Source organism: Salvelinus fontinalis, chromosome 32 (genome assembly GCF_029448725.1).
Source record: "Salvelinus fontinalis isolate EN_2023a chromosome 32, ASM2944872v1, whole genome shotgun sequence".
NCBI lineage: Eukaryota > Metazoa > Chordata > Actinopteri > Salmoniformes > Salmonidae > Salvelinus > Salvelinus fontinalis.
In genome coordinates, this window is record NC_074696.1 from 17,300,782 (window position 1) to 17,315,415 (window position 14,634).

At 43.6% G+C, this 14,634-nt stretch overlaps 1 protein-coding gene across 2 annotated transcripts in view; it reads right to left on the reverse strand.

Moving 5' to 3' along the window:
- Positions 1-14,634, reverse strand: part of LOC129830813 (gamma-aminobutyric acid type B receptor subunit 2-like) — a 415,909-nt gene that overhangs the window by 21,371 nt on the left and 379,904 nt on the right. For both annotated transcript variants that reach the window (XM_055893565.1, XM_055893566.1), the window contains exons 15-18: positions 12,650-12,874; positions 11,722-11,904; positions 8,060-8,189; positions 2,226-2,343 (exon numbers count right to left, since the gene is read on the reverse strand). In XM_055893565.1, the coding sequence (XP_055749540.1) occupies positions 2,226-2,343; positions 8,060-8,189; positions 11,722-11,904; positions 12,650-12,874 (656 nt within the window). The remainder of the gene's footprint in view (positions 1-2,225; positions 2,344-8,059; positions 8,190-11,721; positions 11,905-12,649; positions 12,875-14,634) is intronic.

Consider the following 14,634-nt stretch of genomic DNA (forward strand, 5'->3'; position numbering starts at 1 on the left):
GTATATTTTTTTTGTATTCAAATTCCTTCAAACATTGTTTGGTTTACTGAGTTATTCAAAAAACTTTCAAATATTCTTTGTTTTTCTGAGACCTGTATTTGAATATAAAATAGTTGCCTTTTAGTTGAAACTCTATATAAATTATATTCGACTACCTCAAGTATTTAAAAAGTTGGTATTTTCAAATTAACTACAAAATACAAACATTTTCTGCCCAGGTCTTTTAGGGTTAGGTTTAGGGGCTAGAGAATAGGATTTGTAATGGGAATCAATTGTTTGGTCCCCACAAGAATAGTAAAATAGTGTGTGTGTAAAGAAAGATGATTGGGATCTTATATTGGTCCATCTTTTTTTCATTTATTTAATTTCACCTTTATTTAACCAGGTAGGCCAGTTGAGAACAAGTTCTCATTTACAACTGCGACCTGGCCAAGATAAAGCAAAGCAGTGCGACAAAAACAACACAGAGTTACACATGGGATAAACACACGTACAGTCAATAACACAATAGAAACATCTATATGCAGTGTGTGCAAATGTAGTAAGATTAGGGAGGTCAGGCAATAAATATGCCATAGTGGTGAAATAATTACAATTTAGCGATAGATGTGTGATAGATGTGCAGAAGATGAATGTGCAAGTAGAGATACCGGGGTGCAAAGGAGCAAAAAAATAAATAACATGGAGATGAGGTAGTTGGATGGGCTATTTACAGATGGGCTGTGTACAGGTGCAATGATCGGTAAGCTGCTCTGACAACTGATGCTTAAAGTTAGTGAGGGAGATATAAGACTCCAGCTTCAGTGATTTTTGCAATTCGTTCCAATCATTGGCAGCAGAGAACTGTAAGGAAAGGCGGCCAAAGTAGGTGTTGGCTTTGGGGATGACCAGTGAGATATACCTGCTGCCGCGCGTGCTACGGGTGCTGCTATGGTGACCAGTGAGTTGAGATAAGGCGGGGCTTTACCTAGCAAAGACTTATAGATGACCTGGAGCCAGTGGGTTTGGCGACGAATATGAAGCGAGGGCCAGCTAATGAGAGCATACAGGTTGCAGTGGTGGGTAGCATATGGGGCTTTGGTGACAAAACCGATGGCACTGTGATAGACTACATCCAATTGGCTGAGTAGAGTGTTGGACATCGCCGAAGTCAAGGATCGGTAGGATAGTCAGTTTTACGAGGGTATGTTTGGCAGCATGAGTGAAGGATGCTTTGTTGCGAAATAGGAAGCCGATTCCAGATTTATTTTTGGATTGGAGATGTTAAATGTGAGTCTGGAAGGAGAGTTTAGAGTCTAACCAGACACCTAGGTATTTGTAGTTGTCCACATATTCTAAGTCAGAACCGTCCAGAGTAGTGATGCTAGACGGGCGGGCAGGTGCGGGCAGCGATCGGTTGAAAGCATGCATTTAGTTTTACTAGCATTTAAGAGCAGTTGGAGGCAACGGAAGGAGTGTTGTATGGCATTGAAGCTCATCTGGAGGTTTGTTAACACAGTGTCCAAAGAAGGGCCAGATGTATACAGAATGGTGTAATCTGCGTAGAGGTGGATCAAAGAATCACCAGCAGCAAGAGCGACATGATTGATGTATACAGAGAAAAGAGTCGGTCCAAGAATTGAATCATGTGGCACGCCCATAGAGACTGCCAGAGGTCCGGACAACAGGCCCTCCGATTTGACACATTGAACTCTATCTGAGAAGTAGTTGGTGAACCAGGCGAGGCAGTCATTTGAGAAACCAAGGCTGTTGAGTCTGCCGATAAGAATGTTGTGATTGACAGAGTCGAAAGCCTTGGCCAAGTCGATGAAGACGACTGCACAGTATTGTTTTTATCGATGGCGGTTATGATATCGTTTAGAACCTTGAGCGTGGCTGAGGTGCACCCATGACTCGTTCGGAAACCAGATTGCATATTGGAGAAGGTACGGTGGGATTTGAAATGGTCGGTGATCTGTTTGTTAACTTGGCTTTCGAAGACTTTAGAAAGGCAGGGTAGGATAGATATAGGTCTGTAACAGTTTGGGTCTAGAGTGTCTCCCCCTTTGAAGAGGGGGATGACTCCGGCAGCTTTCCAATCTTTAGGGATCTCAGACAGAGCTGGTACCAGAACAACTGCCATGCAGTGCTGCTGGTGGTAACAATAGTTTGTTGAAAAAGTCAACAGGAAGAAGAAAAAATTAATTAGGAGGAGGGAGAAGGGAGATGTTTTGAGGACAACTCACTGTTCAGGTGAGTTGATATCCTCCAGAGGACCTCTGTTTATTCTGGAAGGGTCCATGGAGCCCCACTGAGCCTGAGGCTTCTGCTCAAGATGATTCTTCAGTATCGATTTCTCCCCCTCTGCAAAGACACGGAGAGATGGCACAGCAAACAGACTGTAACACTATGCTACAAAATGACTCCCTGTATAGTGCACTACCTTTGACCAGGAACCGATAGGACTCCAAAAGTAATGCACTATATGGCAGTGGAATTCAACGTTTGGGGTCATGGGGGAACTGCAGTGGGGTAACCAAAATGTACACACAAAAAATTAGATTGCAGATTATTGTAAGTGAGAATATACAAATGTTTCTGAGAAAGATAAGTTGAAAAATTAAATGTTATTGAGTAAATGTATTTATTGGTTTAATGAAATTAGAATGAATTGAAGGTTATTTGTTGATGTAAAATCAAAATGTACAGATTTTAAGGTTGTGCCCTTAGATTTGGGGTGTGGTGGGGTCGTGAGATATTCTTGCAAAAAAGTTTGAATACCACTGCTATATAGGGAATAGGGTGCCATTTGGGATGCCCCCCACTGTGTATGTCCCCTCTCCTTAGTTCAGATAAAACACCTGAGAAGCTAAGGCCACTGAAGGAACACAATGCATGTCAAGCACTCTCTCAAAAATAAATGTTAAGTATGAAAATATTGACCGAAGACTTCAGACACCTTAATGTGTCTGTTACAGCTTCAATTGTCTGATACAATATCTGTTGAGAATTACATCAAAGGGCCTAACAAACAAAAAACACTTCTGTTCTACACATGTTCAACACATGCTGGTAGTGTAGTTAGTGACAGAGAGCAAGAGAGAGAGAGAGAGAGAAAGAGCGATATAGAGAGAGAGAGAAAGAGGCAGTGAGAAAAATAGAGTGTGAGAAAGAGAAAGAGAGAGAAAGAGAGAGAGGCAAGAGTGAGATGAATAGAGAGAAATGAGGAGAGATAGAGAGAGATATGGAGAGAGAGAGAGAGAGATATGGAGAGAGAGAGAGAGAGATATGGAGAGAGAGAGAGAGAGAGAGAGAGACTGCTGTGCTTCATGATGTTGTGGGAAATATTACAGTCCAGGGGGAACAGAGGCATCGCCGTGGGAGACAGACAGAGAGTGTGAACACGGTTGGAATCAAAGTCAACAGCCTTATCAGTCTTTCAAACAGCACCTGGAGAGGCCCGAAATGATCCCCTTTTGCGTCAATTTCTTCCTTTTCAGTTGTCCCAGATTTGAACCTCTAAGCATAACATGAACCTGATTCGAAGATCACACCACGGCATTGTGTCCTCAATATGCATCTAAAGAGGTGGAAACTATTTTGATAAAAATAACCTCCCTCTGATGGAAGAAAGATGCCTCCTTGTACTTCTTTTCTCTTAGATAAGGCTACTGTAGCAGATAACATAATGGATTCATATGGACTTGGTTGCATGTGAGCGATTCACTGTATATTCCTGTTGAAATAAAAAAAAATGCATAAACCCACCTCTGAAAAAAGTGTCGGTGGGACGGTGTCAAAGTGCAAGTGCAATTTACTGTGAAAAGTCACTACCTCCTGAGCAATAACCTTGTTCTGTGTTATTCTCCAGAGCCTCTACGGCATCCACAGATTCCTCAATTGTCAGACCAAACTTTGTCGTGTTCAACTGTGGGAATTCAACTGAGGGAATTCCTAATATGGGTGCCATGGTCCTTGTGTCAGTCAACCCCACCGCTCAACCACCACCAGGCCACACCATGTGCTGATGAATATTCATGGTCTACGGAAAGTGTTGCTCGTGCTTAGTTGTGATTGTAATCTCTGCTGACACTGTGTCGTACTCATAACAGCCACTCATTCACAGCGTTTAGTCCAGGAAGTCTCATGAATACTGATGGCTACAGTTAGAGGAGTGATGAGGATTCTCAGGCAGAGATATGGATGTGGTGGATTGCTCTACGAAGTGGCTGAATCCTTATGGTGAATATACTGACCCATTATACATCTGTCAGCCTGCATTCTGAACAGAAGCTTATCATTGAATAATCAGCAAACTTGGGGTTGGGTTACTGTAGTTCTGAACCACTAGAGGCACTGTGGTGTAGTTGTCATCAAGATATCAAAATCAAATCAAATGTTATTTGTCACATGCCGAACACAACTTTACCTTGAAATGCTTTCCTATGAGTCCTTTCCTAACAATGCAGTGTAAAATATTTTTTAAATAGTAACAATAACAAGGCTATATACAAGGAGTCAATGTGCAGGGGTACAAGGTAGTTGAGGTAATTTAGGTAATATGTACATGTAGGTAGGGGTAAAAGGTACTAGACAATCAGGATAGATAATAAACAGAGTACCAGCAGTGTATACAGTTGAAGTCGGAAGTTTACATACACTTAGGTTGGAGTCAATAAAACTCGTTTTTCAACCACTCCACAAATTTATAGTTAACAAACTATAGTTTTGGCAAGTCGGTTAGGACATCTACTTTGTGCATGACACAAGTATTTTTTCCAACAACTGTTTACAGATTATTTCAGTGATAATTCACTGTATCACAATTCCAGTGGGTCAGTAGTTTACATACACTAAGTTGACTGTGCCTTTAAACAGCTTGGAAAATTCCAGAAAATGATGTCATGGATTCAGAAGCTTCTGATAGGCTAATTGACATAATTTGAGTCGATTGGAGGTGTACCTGTGGATGTATTTCAAGGCCTACCTTCAAACTCAGTGCATCTTTGCTTGACATCATGGGAAAATCAAAAGTAATCAGCCAAGCCCTCAGAAAAAAATTGTAGACCTCCACAAGTCTGGTTCATCCTTGGGAGCGATTTACAAACGCCTGAAGGTACCACGTTCATCTGTACAAACAAGAGTATGCAAGTATAAACACCATGGGACCACACAGCTGTCATTCCGCTCAGGAAGGAGACGCGTTCTGTCTCCTAAAGATGAACGTACTTTGGTGCGAAATGTGCAAATCAATCCCAGAACAACAGCAAAGGACCTTGTGAAGATGCTGGAGGAAATAGGTACAAAAGTATCTATATCCACAGTAAAACGAGTCCTATATCGACATAACCTGAAAGGCCGCTCAGCAAGGAAGAAGCCACTGCCCCAAAACTGCCATAAAAAAGCCAGACTACGGTTTGCAACTGCAAATGGGGACAAAGATCGTACTTTTTAGAGAAATGTCCTCTGGTCTGATGAAACAAAAATCGAACTGTTTGGCCATAATAACCACCGTTATGTTTGGAGGAAAAAGGGGGATGTTTGCAAGCCGAAGAACACCATCCCGACCTTGAAGCACGGAGTGGCAGCATCATGTTGTGGGGGTGCTTTGCTGAAGGAGGGACTGTTGCACTTCACAAAATAGATGGCATCAATGAGGGAGGAAAATTTTGTGGATATATTGAAGCAACATCTCAAGACATCAGTCAGGAAGTTAAAGCTTGGTCGCAAATGGGTCTTCCAAATGGACAATGACCCCAAGCATACTTCCAAAGTTGTGGCAAAATGGCTTAAGGACAACAAAGTCAAGGTATTGGAGTGGCCATCACAAAGCCCTGACCTCAATCCTATAGAACATTTGTGGGCAGAACTGAAAAAGCGTGTGCGAGCAAGGAGGCCTACAAACCTGACTCAGTTACACCAGCTCTGTCAGGAGCAATGGGCCAAAATGCACCCAACTTATTGTGGGAAGCTTGTGGAAGGCTAACCAAAAAAATTGACCCGAGTTAAACAATTTCAAGGCAATGCTACCAAATATTAGTTGAGTGTATGTAAACTTCTGACCCACTGGGAATGTGATGAAAGAAATAAAAGCTGAAACAAATCATTCTCCATGCTATTATTCTGACATTTCACATTCTTAAAATAAAGTGGGGATCCTAACTGACCTAAAACAGGGACTTTTTACTCGGATTAAATGTCAGGAATTGTGAAAAATGAGTTTAAATGTATTTGGCTAAGGTGTATGTAAACTTACGACTTCAACTGTATGTGAAGGGTGTGAAGGTGTGTCTATGTGTGAGTGTGTGTATGTGGCATCAATATGCATGTGTGTGTTTTGTGTATGAAGTGTGTGTGTGTGTGTTGGAGTGTCAGTGTAGTATGTGTGAGTGTGTGGGTAGAGTCCAGTGAGTGTGTGGGTAGAGTCCAGTGAGTGTGTGGGTAGAGTCCAGTGAGTGTGCGGGTAGAGTCCAGTGAGTGTGCAGGGGTAGAGTCCAGTGAGTGTGCAGGGGTAGAGTCCAGTGAGTGTGTGGGTAGAGTCCAGTGAGTGTGCAGGGGTAGAGTCCAGTGAGTGTGCAGGGGTAGAGTCTAGTGAGTGTGCAGGGGTAGAGTCCAGTGAGTGTGCAGGGGTAGAGTCCAGTGAGTGTTTGTGGGTAGAGTCCAGTGAGTGTGTGTGTGGGTAGAGTCCAGTGAGTGTGTGTGTAGGTAGAGTCCAGCGAGTGTGTGGGTAGAGTCCAGTGAGTGTGTGGGTAGAGTCCAGTGAGTGTGTGGGTAGAGTCCAGTGAGTGTGTGGGTAGAGTCCAGTGAGTGTGTGGGTAGAGTCCAGTGAGTGTGTGGGTAGAGTCCAGTGAGTGTGTGGGTAGAGTCCAGCGAGTGTGTGGGTAGAGTCCAGCGAGTGTGTGGGTAGAGTCCAGTGAGTGTGTGGGTAGAGTCCAGTGAGTGTGTGGGTAGAGTCCAGTGAGTGTGTGGGTAGAGTCCAGTGAGTGTGTGGGTAGAGTCCAGTGAGTGTGTGGGTAGAGTCCAGCGAGTGTGTGGGTAGAGTCCAGCGAGTGTGTGGGTAGAGTCCAGTGAGTGTGTGGGTAGAGTCCAGTGAGTGTGTGGGTAGAGTCCAGTGAGTGTGTGGGTAGAGTCCAGTGAGTGTGTGGGTAGAGTCCAGTGAGTGTGTGGGTAGAGTCCAGTGAGTGTGTTGGTAGAGTCCAGTGAGTGTGTGGGTAGAGTCCAGTGAGTGTGTGGGTAGAGTCCAGTGAGTGTGTGGGTAGAGTCCAGTGAGTGTGTGGGTAGAGTCCAGTGAGTGTGTGGGTAGAGTCCAGTGAGTGTGCATAGAGCCAGTGCAAGAGAGTCAGTACAAAAGTCTGTTCAATGCAAATAGTCCGGGTAGCCATTTGATTAACTGTTCAGCAGTCTTATGGCTTGGGGGTAGAAGCTGTTAAGAAGCCTTTTGGACCTAGACTTGGCACCCAGGTACCGGTTGCCGTGAGGCAGCAGAGAAAACAGTCTATGACTAGGGTGGCTGGAGTCTTTGGCAATTTTTAGGGCCTTCCTATGACACCGTCTAGTATAGAGGTCCTGGATGGCAGTAAGCTTGGCCCCAGTGATGTACTGGGCCGTACGCACTACCCTCTGTAAAGCCTTGGGGTCAGATGCCGAGCAGTTGCCGTATCAGGCGGTGATACAACCAGTCAGTATGCTCTCGATGGTGCAGCTGTAGAACTGTTTGAGGATCTGAGGTCCCATGACAATTCTTTTTATCCTCCTGAGGGGGAAGAGGTGTTGTCGTGCCCTATTCACGACTGTGTTGTCATGTGGACCATAATATATCCTTAGTGATGTGGACAGCGAGGAACCTGAAGCTCTCAAACACACAGTACGGTATCATAGTTTGCAGACAAGAAACTGGAGTAACAATTAAAAGCTTGCTGTATATACTGTATGAGGTGTACAGATAGTGTTCAACTCTTCAGAGAGAATCATGTGTAGACAGTGTGTGAGTCAGCAGCAGTCCAGGCTGACAGAGTGTGTCTGTTTAAATGTGGGAGGTAATGCTGTAGAAGTGTATACATAAGTAGCAGCGGTATGTCACCTTTGCCGTCGGTAAAGTTGCGTATGCTGAGGATGTTGTTGACGTCTCCGTAGTGGTTCTGCTTGATGTACGGGGTCTTCTCTGGGGTGTCCTGCAGCTGCATGGTCACCTCCTCCAGTTCCTTATCCAACTGCATAGACACAATTGTGTTAAAAGGGGCTAAGGGGTTAAAATAGTGTTCAATTGTTAAATTAGAGTTGATTAACAGTGATAGGAAAAAAGCAGCAAGGACAGATCATAAAGAAACATTTTCTACTCAACTCCATTGTACTTCTAGAGTGGCTCTAGGAACAACTAGAAGGGCAGCGGCTACTCTTACACTGCTAGAAGGGAGTAGATACAGTGAAATGCATCACAGAGAGACTTCTGGAAAAGTGATTGGCATGAGATTTCTCCTCATGTCATTCAACATCAAAGACACAAAACATTGTACATTTAAAGGAAAGTAGAAAGGAGGATACATTGCAGAGTTGTGACAAGATGGTGCTACTGACAGACAGGGCTTAATAGAGATAAGGCAGGCTCTAACATGCACCCACATTGCTCTGCTCACCAACGAGCGTCTGTGTTGCCAAGCGCTAAAATAGAATTCAGTTCTATTTGTGACGCTGAACGCGGTGCAAGTCCTGCCTCTCCCATCTTCTCATTGGTTTATAGAAGCAGATACCCACGTTCAATCTCCTCATTGGTTATACCAACGTGGGTGATTGAAAGATGAACTGAGTTCAGTCGGTCGTCGTGGTAACTATGAAAGTTAGATACCAATCGCCATATAAAGTCTAAAGAAGAAAAGGCCTGGAAGGAGGAGAGATGACTAGAAACGATTCGGTTGACCGTTTTATGTGTGGATTAACTTCTTTGTGATAGGGGGCAGCATTTTCACTTTTGGATGAATAGCGTGCCCAGAGTGAACTGCCTCCTACTCTGTCCCAGATGCTAATATATGCATATTATTATTATTATTATTATTATTATTATTATTATTTATTTTTTTAACCCCTTTTCCCCCCAATTTTCGTGGTATCCAATCGCTAGTAATTACTATCTTGTCTCATCGCTACAACTCCCGTACGGGCTCGGGAGAGACGAAGGTCGAAAGCCATGCGTCCTCCGAGGCACAACCCAACCAAGCCGCACTGCTTCTTTAACACAGTGCGCCTCCAACCCGGAAGCCAGCCGCACCAATGTGTCGGAGGAAACACCGTGCACCTGGCCCCCTTGGTTAGCGCGCACTGCGCCCAGCCCGCCACAGGAGTCGCTGGAGCGCGATGAGACAAGGAAATCCCTACCGGCCAAACCCTCCCTAACCCGGACGACGCTAGCCCAATTGTGCGTCGCCCCACGGACCTCCCGGTCGCGGCCGGCTGCGACAGAGCCTGGGGGCGAACCCAGAGACTCTGGTGGCGCAGTTAGCACTGCGATGCAGTGCCCTAGACCACTGCCCCACCCGGGAGGCCCATATTATTATTATTATTGTCTGTGAGTATAACAGAACTCATATGGCAGGCAAAAACCTGAGAAAAAATCCAAACAGGAAGTGAGAATTCTGAGGCTGGTCGATTTTAAACTCATCGCCTATTCAAATCCCAGTAAGATATGGATCTGTTAGATGTCAACAGTCTGTAGAACGTTGAATGAAGCCTCTACTGTGATGTGGGGCCGGATGGGAGGTGTTTCAGTCAGTGGTCTGGCAGAGTGCCAGTTCTTGGTCATGCGCATTCCAAATGATATCGCCTTGCGTTCCATTACTTCTGTAGACACAAAGGAATTCTCCGGTTGGAACGTTATTTAATATTTATGATAACAACGTCCTGAAGATTGATTCTCTACTTAGTTTGACAAGTTTATTCGACCTGTAATAAAACTTTTTGAAGTTTTCGTCCGACGTTCGCCTGGATCTGCGCGAGCGTTTGGACATGTGTACTAAACATGCTAGCAAAAGTAGCTACTCTGACATAAGTAATGAACATTATCGAACAAAACAACGATTTATTGTGGAACTAGGATTCCTGGGAGTGCATTCTGATGAAGATCATCAAAGGTAAGGGAATATTTATGATGTAATTTCGTATTTCTGTTGACTCCAACATGGAGAAATGTTGTTATATCTGAGCGCCGTCTCAGATTATTGCATGGTGTGCTGTTTCCGTAAAAAAATTTGAAATCTGACACAGCGGTTGCATTAAGAACAAGTGTATATTTATTCTATGTAAAACATCTATCTTTCATCAAAGTTTATGATGAGTATTTCTGTTATTTGACGTGGCTCTCTGCAATTTCTCTGGATATTTTGGAGTCATTTCTGAACATGGCGTCAATGTAAACAGATTTTTGGATATAAATATGCACATTATCGAACAAAACATACATGTATTGTGTAACATGAGTGTCCTATGAGTGTCATCTGATGAAGATCAACAAAGGTTAGTGATTAATTTTATCTCTATTTCTGCTTTTTGTGACTCCTATCTTTGGCTGGGAAAATGGCTGTGTTTTTCTGTGGCTATGTACTAACCTAACATAATCGTTTGGTGTGCGTTCACCGAAAAGCCTATTTGAAATCAGACATGTTGGCTGGATTCACAACATGTGTAGCTTTAATTTGGTATCTTTCATGTGTGATTTAATGAAAGTTTGATTTTTATAGTATTTTATTTGAATTTGGCGCGCTGCATTTTCTCTGGCTTTTGGCCAAGTGAGACAGTAGTGTCCCGCCTAAACTCAGATTTTTTTATATAAATATGAACTTTACCAAACAAAACATACATGTATTGTGTAACATGAAGTCTTATGAGTGTCATCTGATGAAGATCATCAAAGGTTAGTCATTAATTTTAACTCTATTTCTGCTTTTTGTTACTCCTCTCTTTGGCTGGAAAAATGGCTGTGTTTTTCTGTGGCTATGTACTGAGCTAACATAATCGCAAGGTGTGCTTTCGCCGTAAATCCTTTTTGAAATCAGACACTTTAGCTGGATTAACGAGAAGTTTATCTTTAAAATGGTGTATAATACTTGTATGTTTGAGGAATTTTAATTATGAGATTTCTGTTGTTTTGAATTTAGCGCCCTGCAATTTCACTGGCTGTTGGTTAGGTGGGACGCTACCGTCCCACATATCCCAGAGAAGTTAATTGTCGGAGTAGAGGACCTTGTGCATTTCAGGTAAAATAACAACTCAATGTTTATATCCCAGGACAAATTAGCTAGCAACAGCAAGCTAGCTAAATAGGACAAATTAGCTAGTAACTGCAAGCTAGCTAACTACATTGCCATAAATGTTTAATGCTTTTCGACCTGTCCCCAAATTAATATGGTTCAGAGTTTGTTTTGATATTTTAACCTGTGTGTCGTGATCGCGTTTGGTGTGGGGGGACAAAATCAATTTGCGCGCGGACATTTTGTGTACGGTGTGACCTCTGTTACTCTCACCAATGAAAAATAGCACACTTTAGATACAGTAAATCCTAAAAAACAGGGTGTCAATCTGGTCACAATGATCTTCATCAACAGGGCCAGGAGGTTTTTTTGACCATGTTAAGTTGACCAGGGAAAGTTCTGGGTACTAAATGTAGGTAACAGGTCAGGTCATGTGGTGGGAAATGACTCCTTGCCCTCGTCATGAAACATGACGTGACACAAGACAACATCACGATGACGTCACCTCTGTTATCTTCATACGGAGGCGGTGGTTGTCGGTCTGCAGGCCGTCCAGTCTGGACGTGTTGGCCTGGTTCACACTCGTCACTGACGTGGACATCTTGGAGTCCTCTTTCTTCTGGTTCGTATTGAACTTTAACCTCCGATTCTGAGTGGCAGCGTCCGGATTGGTCCTCATCGTGATGAACTGCAAGTTGTTATAATAAAGAAGAGTGGCTTAGAAGGACAGGTTAAAGTGTCACATCCCATTCCTCCTCTGGTATCATGTTACACTTACTCACTCACATTTGAATGTTTTAAATACAAGGTAAAGTAGTTCATATAATCATTAACATTATACTTTCTGAGAGTACTCTTAGTGGTTGAATCTATACTGAACAAACAAATAAACGCATAATGCAACAATTTCAATGATTTTACTGAGTTACAGTTCATGTAAGGAAATCCGTAGGCCCTAATTGATGGATTTCACATGACTGGGCAGGGGCACAGACCTGGGAGGGAGCACACCCACTAGGGAGCCATTCCCAGCCACACTCCCTCAAAACTTGAGAAATCTGTGGCATTGTGTTGTGTGACAAAACTGCACATTTTAAAGTGGCCTTTTATTGTCCCTAGCACAAGATGCACCTGTGTAATGATCATGCTGTTTAATCAGCTTCTTTATATGCCACACCTGTCAAGTGGATTGATTATCTTGGCAATGGAGAAATACTCACTAACAGGGATGTAAACACATTTGTGCACAACATTTGAGAGAAATAAGCTTTTTACACATATGGAACATTTCTGGAATGTTTTATTTCAGCTCATGAAACATGGAACCAATACTGTTCATGTTGCATTTATATTTTTGTTCAGTATAGTTTGTTCTACAGTTCATGCCCCTTGGATGGACAGGAAGTGACACTGCTATTTCCTGTTGTCCTTACCTTTGGCACAAACACCAGACAGAGAGTGATCGTGCTGCAAAAGATGATGACCAGAGCCACGATGCAGAACTGCACATTGGGCTGGTCTCGCGTGAGGAAGGACACGGCCGCCCCGATGATACACATGATGCCCACGTTGTACACACTCATCCCGATGTACTTGCTGTCATTCAGGGCCGGGATGCTCACGTTCCTCGTCTCCCAGGCCAGGAAACAACCAAACAACTGGAGGAGAAGGGAGAGGATAGGACAGAAGGGTTGGAATAGAGAAGAGGAGAGGAGAGGAGAGAGAGGAGAATAGGACAGTAGGATGAGAGGAGAGAAACAGGAAAGTCAGAAGAGAGGGGAGGAGATGGCAGGAGGAGAGGAGAGAAGAATAGGAGAGGAGGAGAAGGCAGGAGAAGAGGAGAGGTAAAAAGAAAACAGAAGGGAGAGAATAAAAGATAAACATGGATGTATTGTATAGGCCTAGTACGGTATATAGCTATTGTAAAATATGTCCAGTAGTCAGAATTCAGTCGTGATATAGAGACAGCTCATTATGTACACAAAATACATGAATCATACCATCTAACGTGACCTACAGCACCCTAAAGCAGACAGCAGAATTGAATGTAAACTTAGAAAGGCTTTTGATTTTGGGGTCATAAATGGGTTCTTTTCTGAGAGTGTTCACTTCATGGAGTACTCCAGAACAGAACGTCAGTGTCTCTCAACAATCTAATGAATAATGTAGGAGTTAAGCACTGTTGAGTGGGATAGTTTTATTGAAGTGTTAATGAGTCTTAAACTAAAATGACATGTAGCAGCATTACAGGAGCAGTCGTCACAGATGATGAATAGGTGTGTGTGTGTGTGTGTGTGTGCCATAGAGAGATGATGACTCAACGCTCAGCTGCTGCACCTACTGTTGTCATGTCCCAGTTTTGTCTCAGACACAAGAACTTTGAAGTCTGTCACCCCATGTGTCTAATTTTCTGTCCCTGTGCTCTCCCTCGGTCTCTTCTCTCTTTCTATCTGTCTCTGTGCTCTCCCTCTCTCTTCTCTCTTTCTATCTGTCTCTGTGCTCTCCCTCTGTCTCTTCTCTCTTTCTATCTATCTCTGTGCTCTCCCTCTGTCTCTTCTCTCTTTATAACTGTCTCTGTGCTCTCCCTCTCTCTTCTCTCTTTCTATCTGTCTCTGTGCTCTCCCTCGGTCTCTTCTCTCTTTCTATCTATCTCTGTGCTCTCCCTCTGTCTCTTCTCTCTTTCTATCTGTCCCTGTGATCTCCCTCTGTCTCTTCTTTCTTTCTATCTGTCTCTAAGATCTCCCTCTGTCTCTTCTCTCTTTCCTTCTGTCTCTGTGCTCTCCCTCTGTCTCGTTTCTCTTTCTATCCATGTGCTCTCCCTCTGGCTCTTCTCTTGTTCTTTCTGTCCCTGTGCTATCCCTCTGTCTATTCTTTCTATTTTTCTTTCTTTCTGTCCCCGTGATCTCCCCCTTCTTTGGCTTCATCCCTCTTTCCTTCTCTCTAGCCCACATCCCTCTCTCACTCCCTTCCTCATCCCACCCTCTCTCTAATCATCTCTCTCCCTCTGTCTGTTCTCTCTGGACTTAAAGTGGACTTACAGGCTGAATTATTTACAGTCTAGGCTAGTTAAGTTAAGGTATTCAAACACGCCAGCCGAAGGGAAGAAGAACGTTTTCAAAGATGTCACATTTCATTTAGAAACCCTGGGCTTCTGGAGGGGCTCGGTGAACTACGTCACTGGGAGCTCTGCTTGGAGGCATGGTGTGTGTGACACACACACACACACACACACACACACACACACACACACACACACACACACACACACACACACACACACACACACACACACACACACACACACACACAAGGGGGTGGCAGTGAGGGGCTCACCTCATGAGGAACCTAGTCACTACAGAATGGTAGCACTCTTATATAGTTGGGGAGAGAACAGTCATAGTTCTCTTTCTCTGGTGTC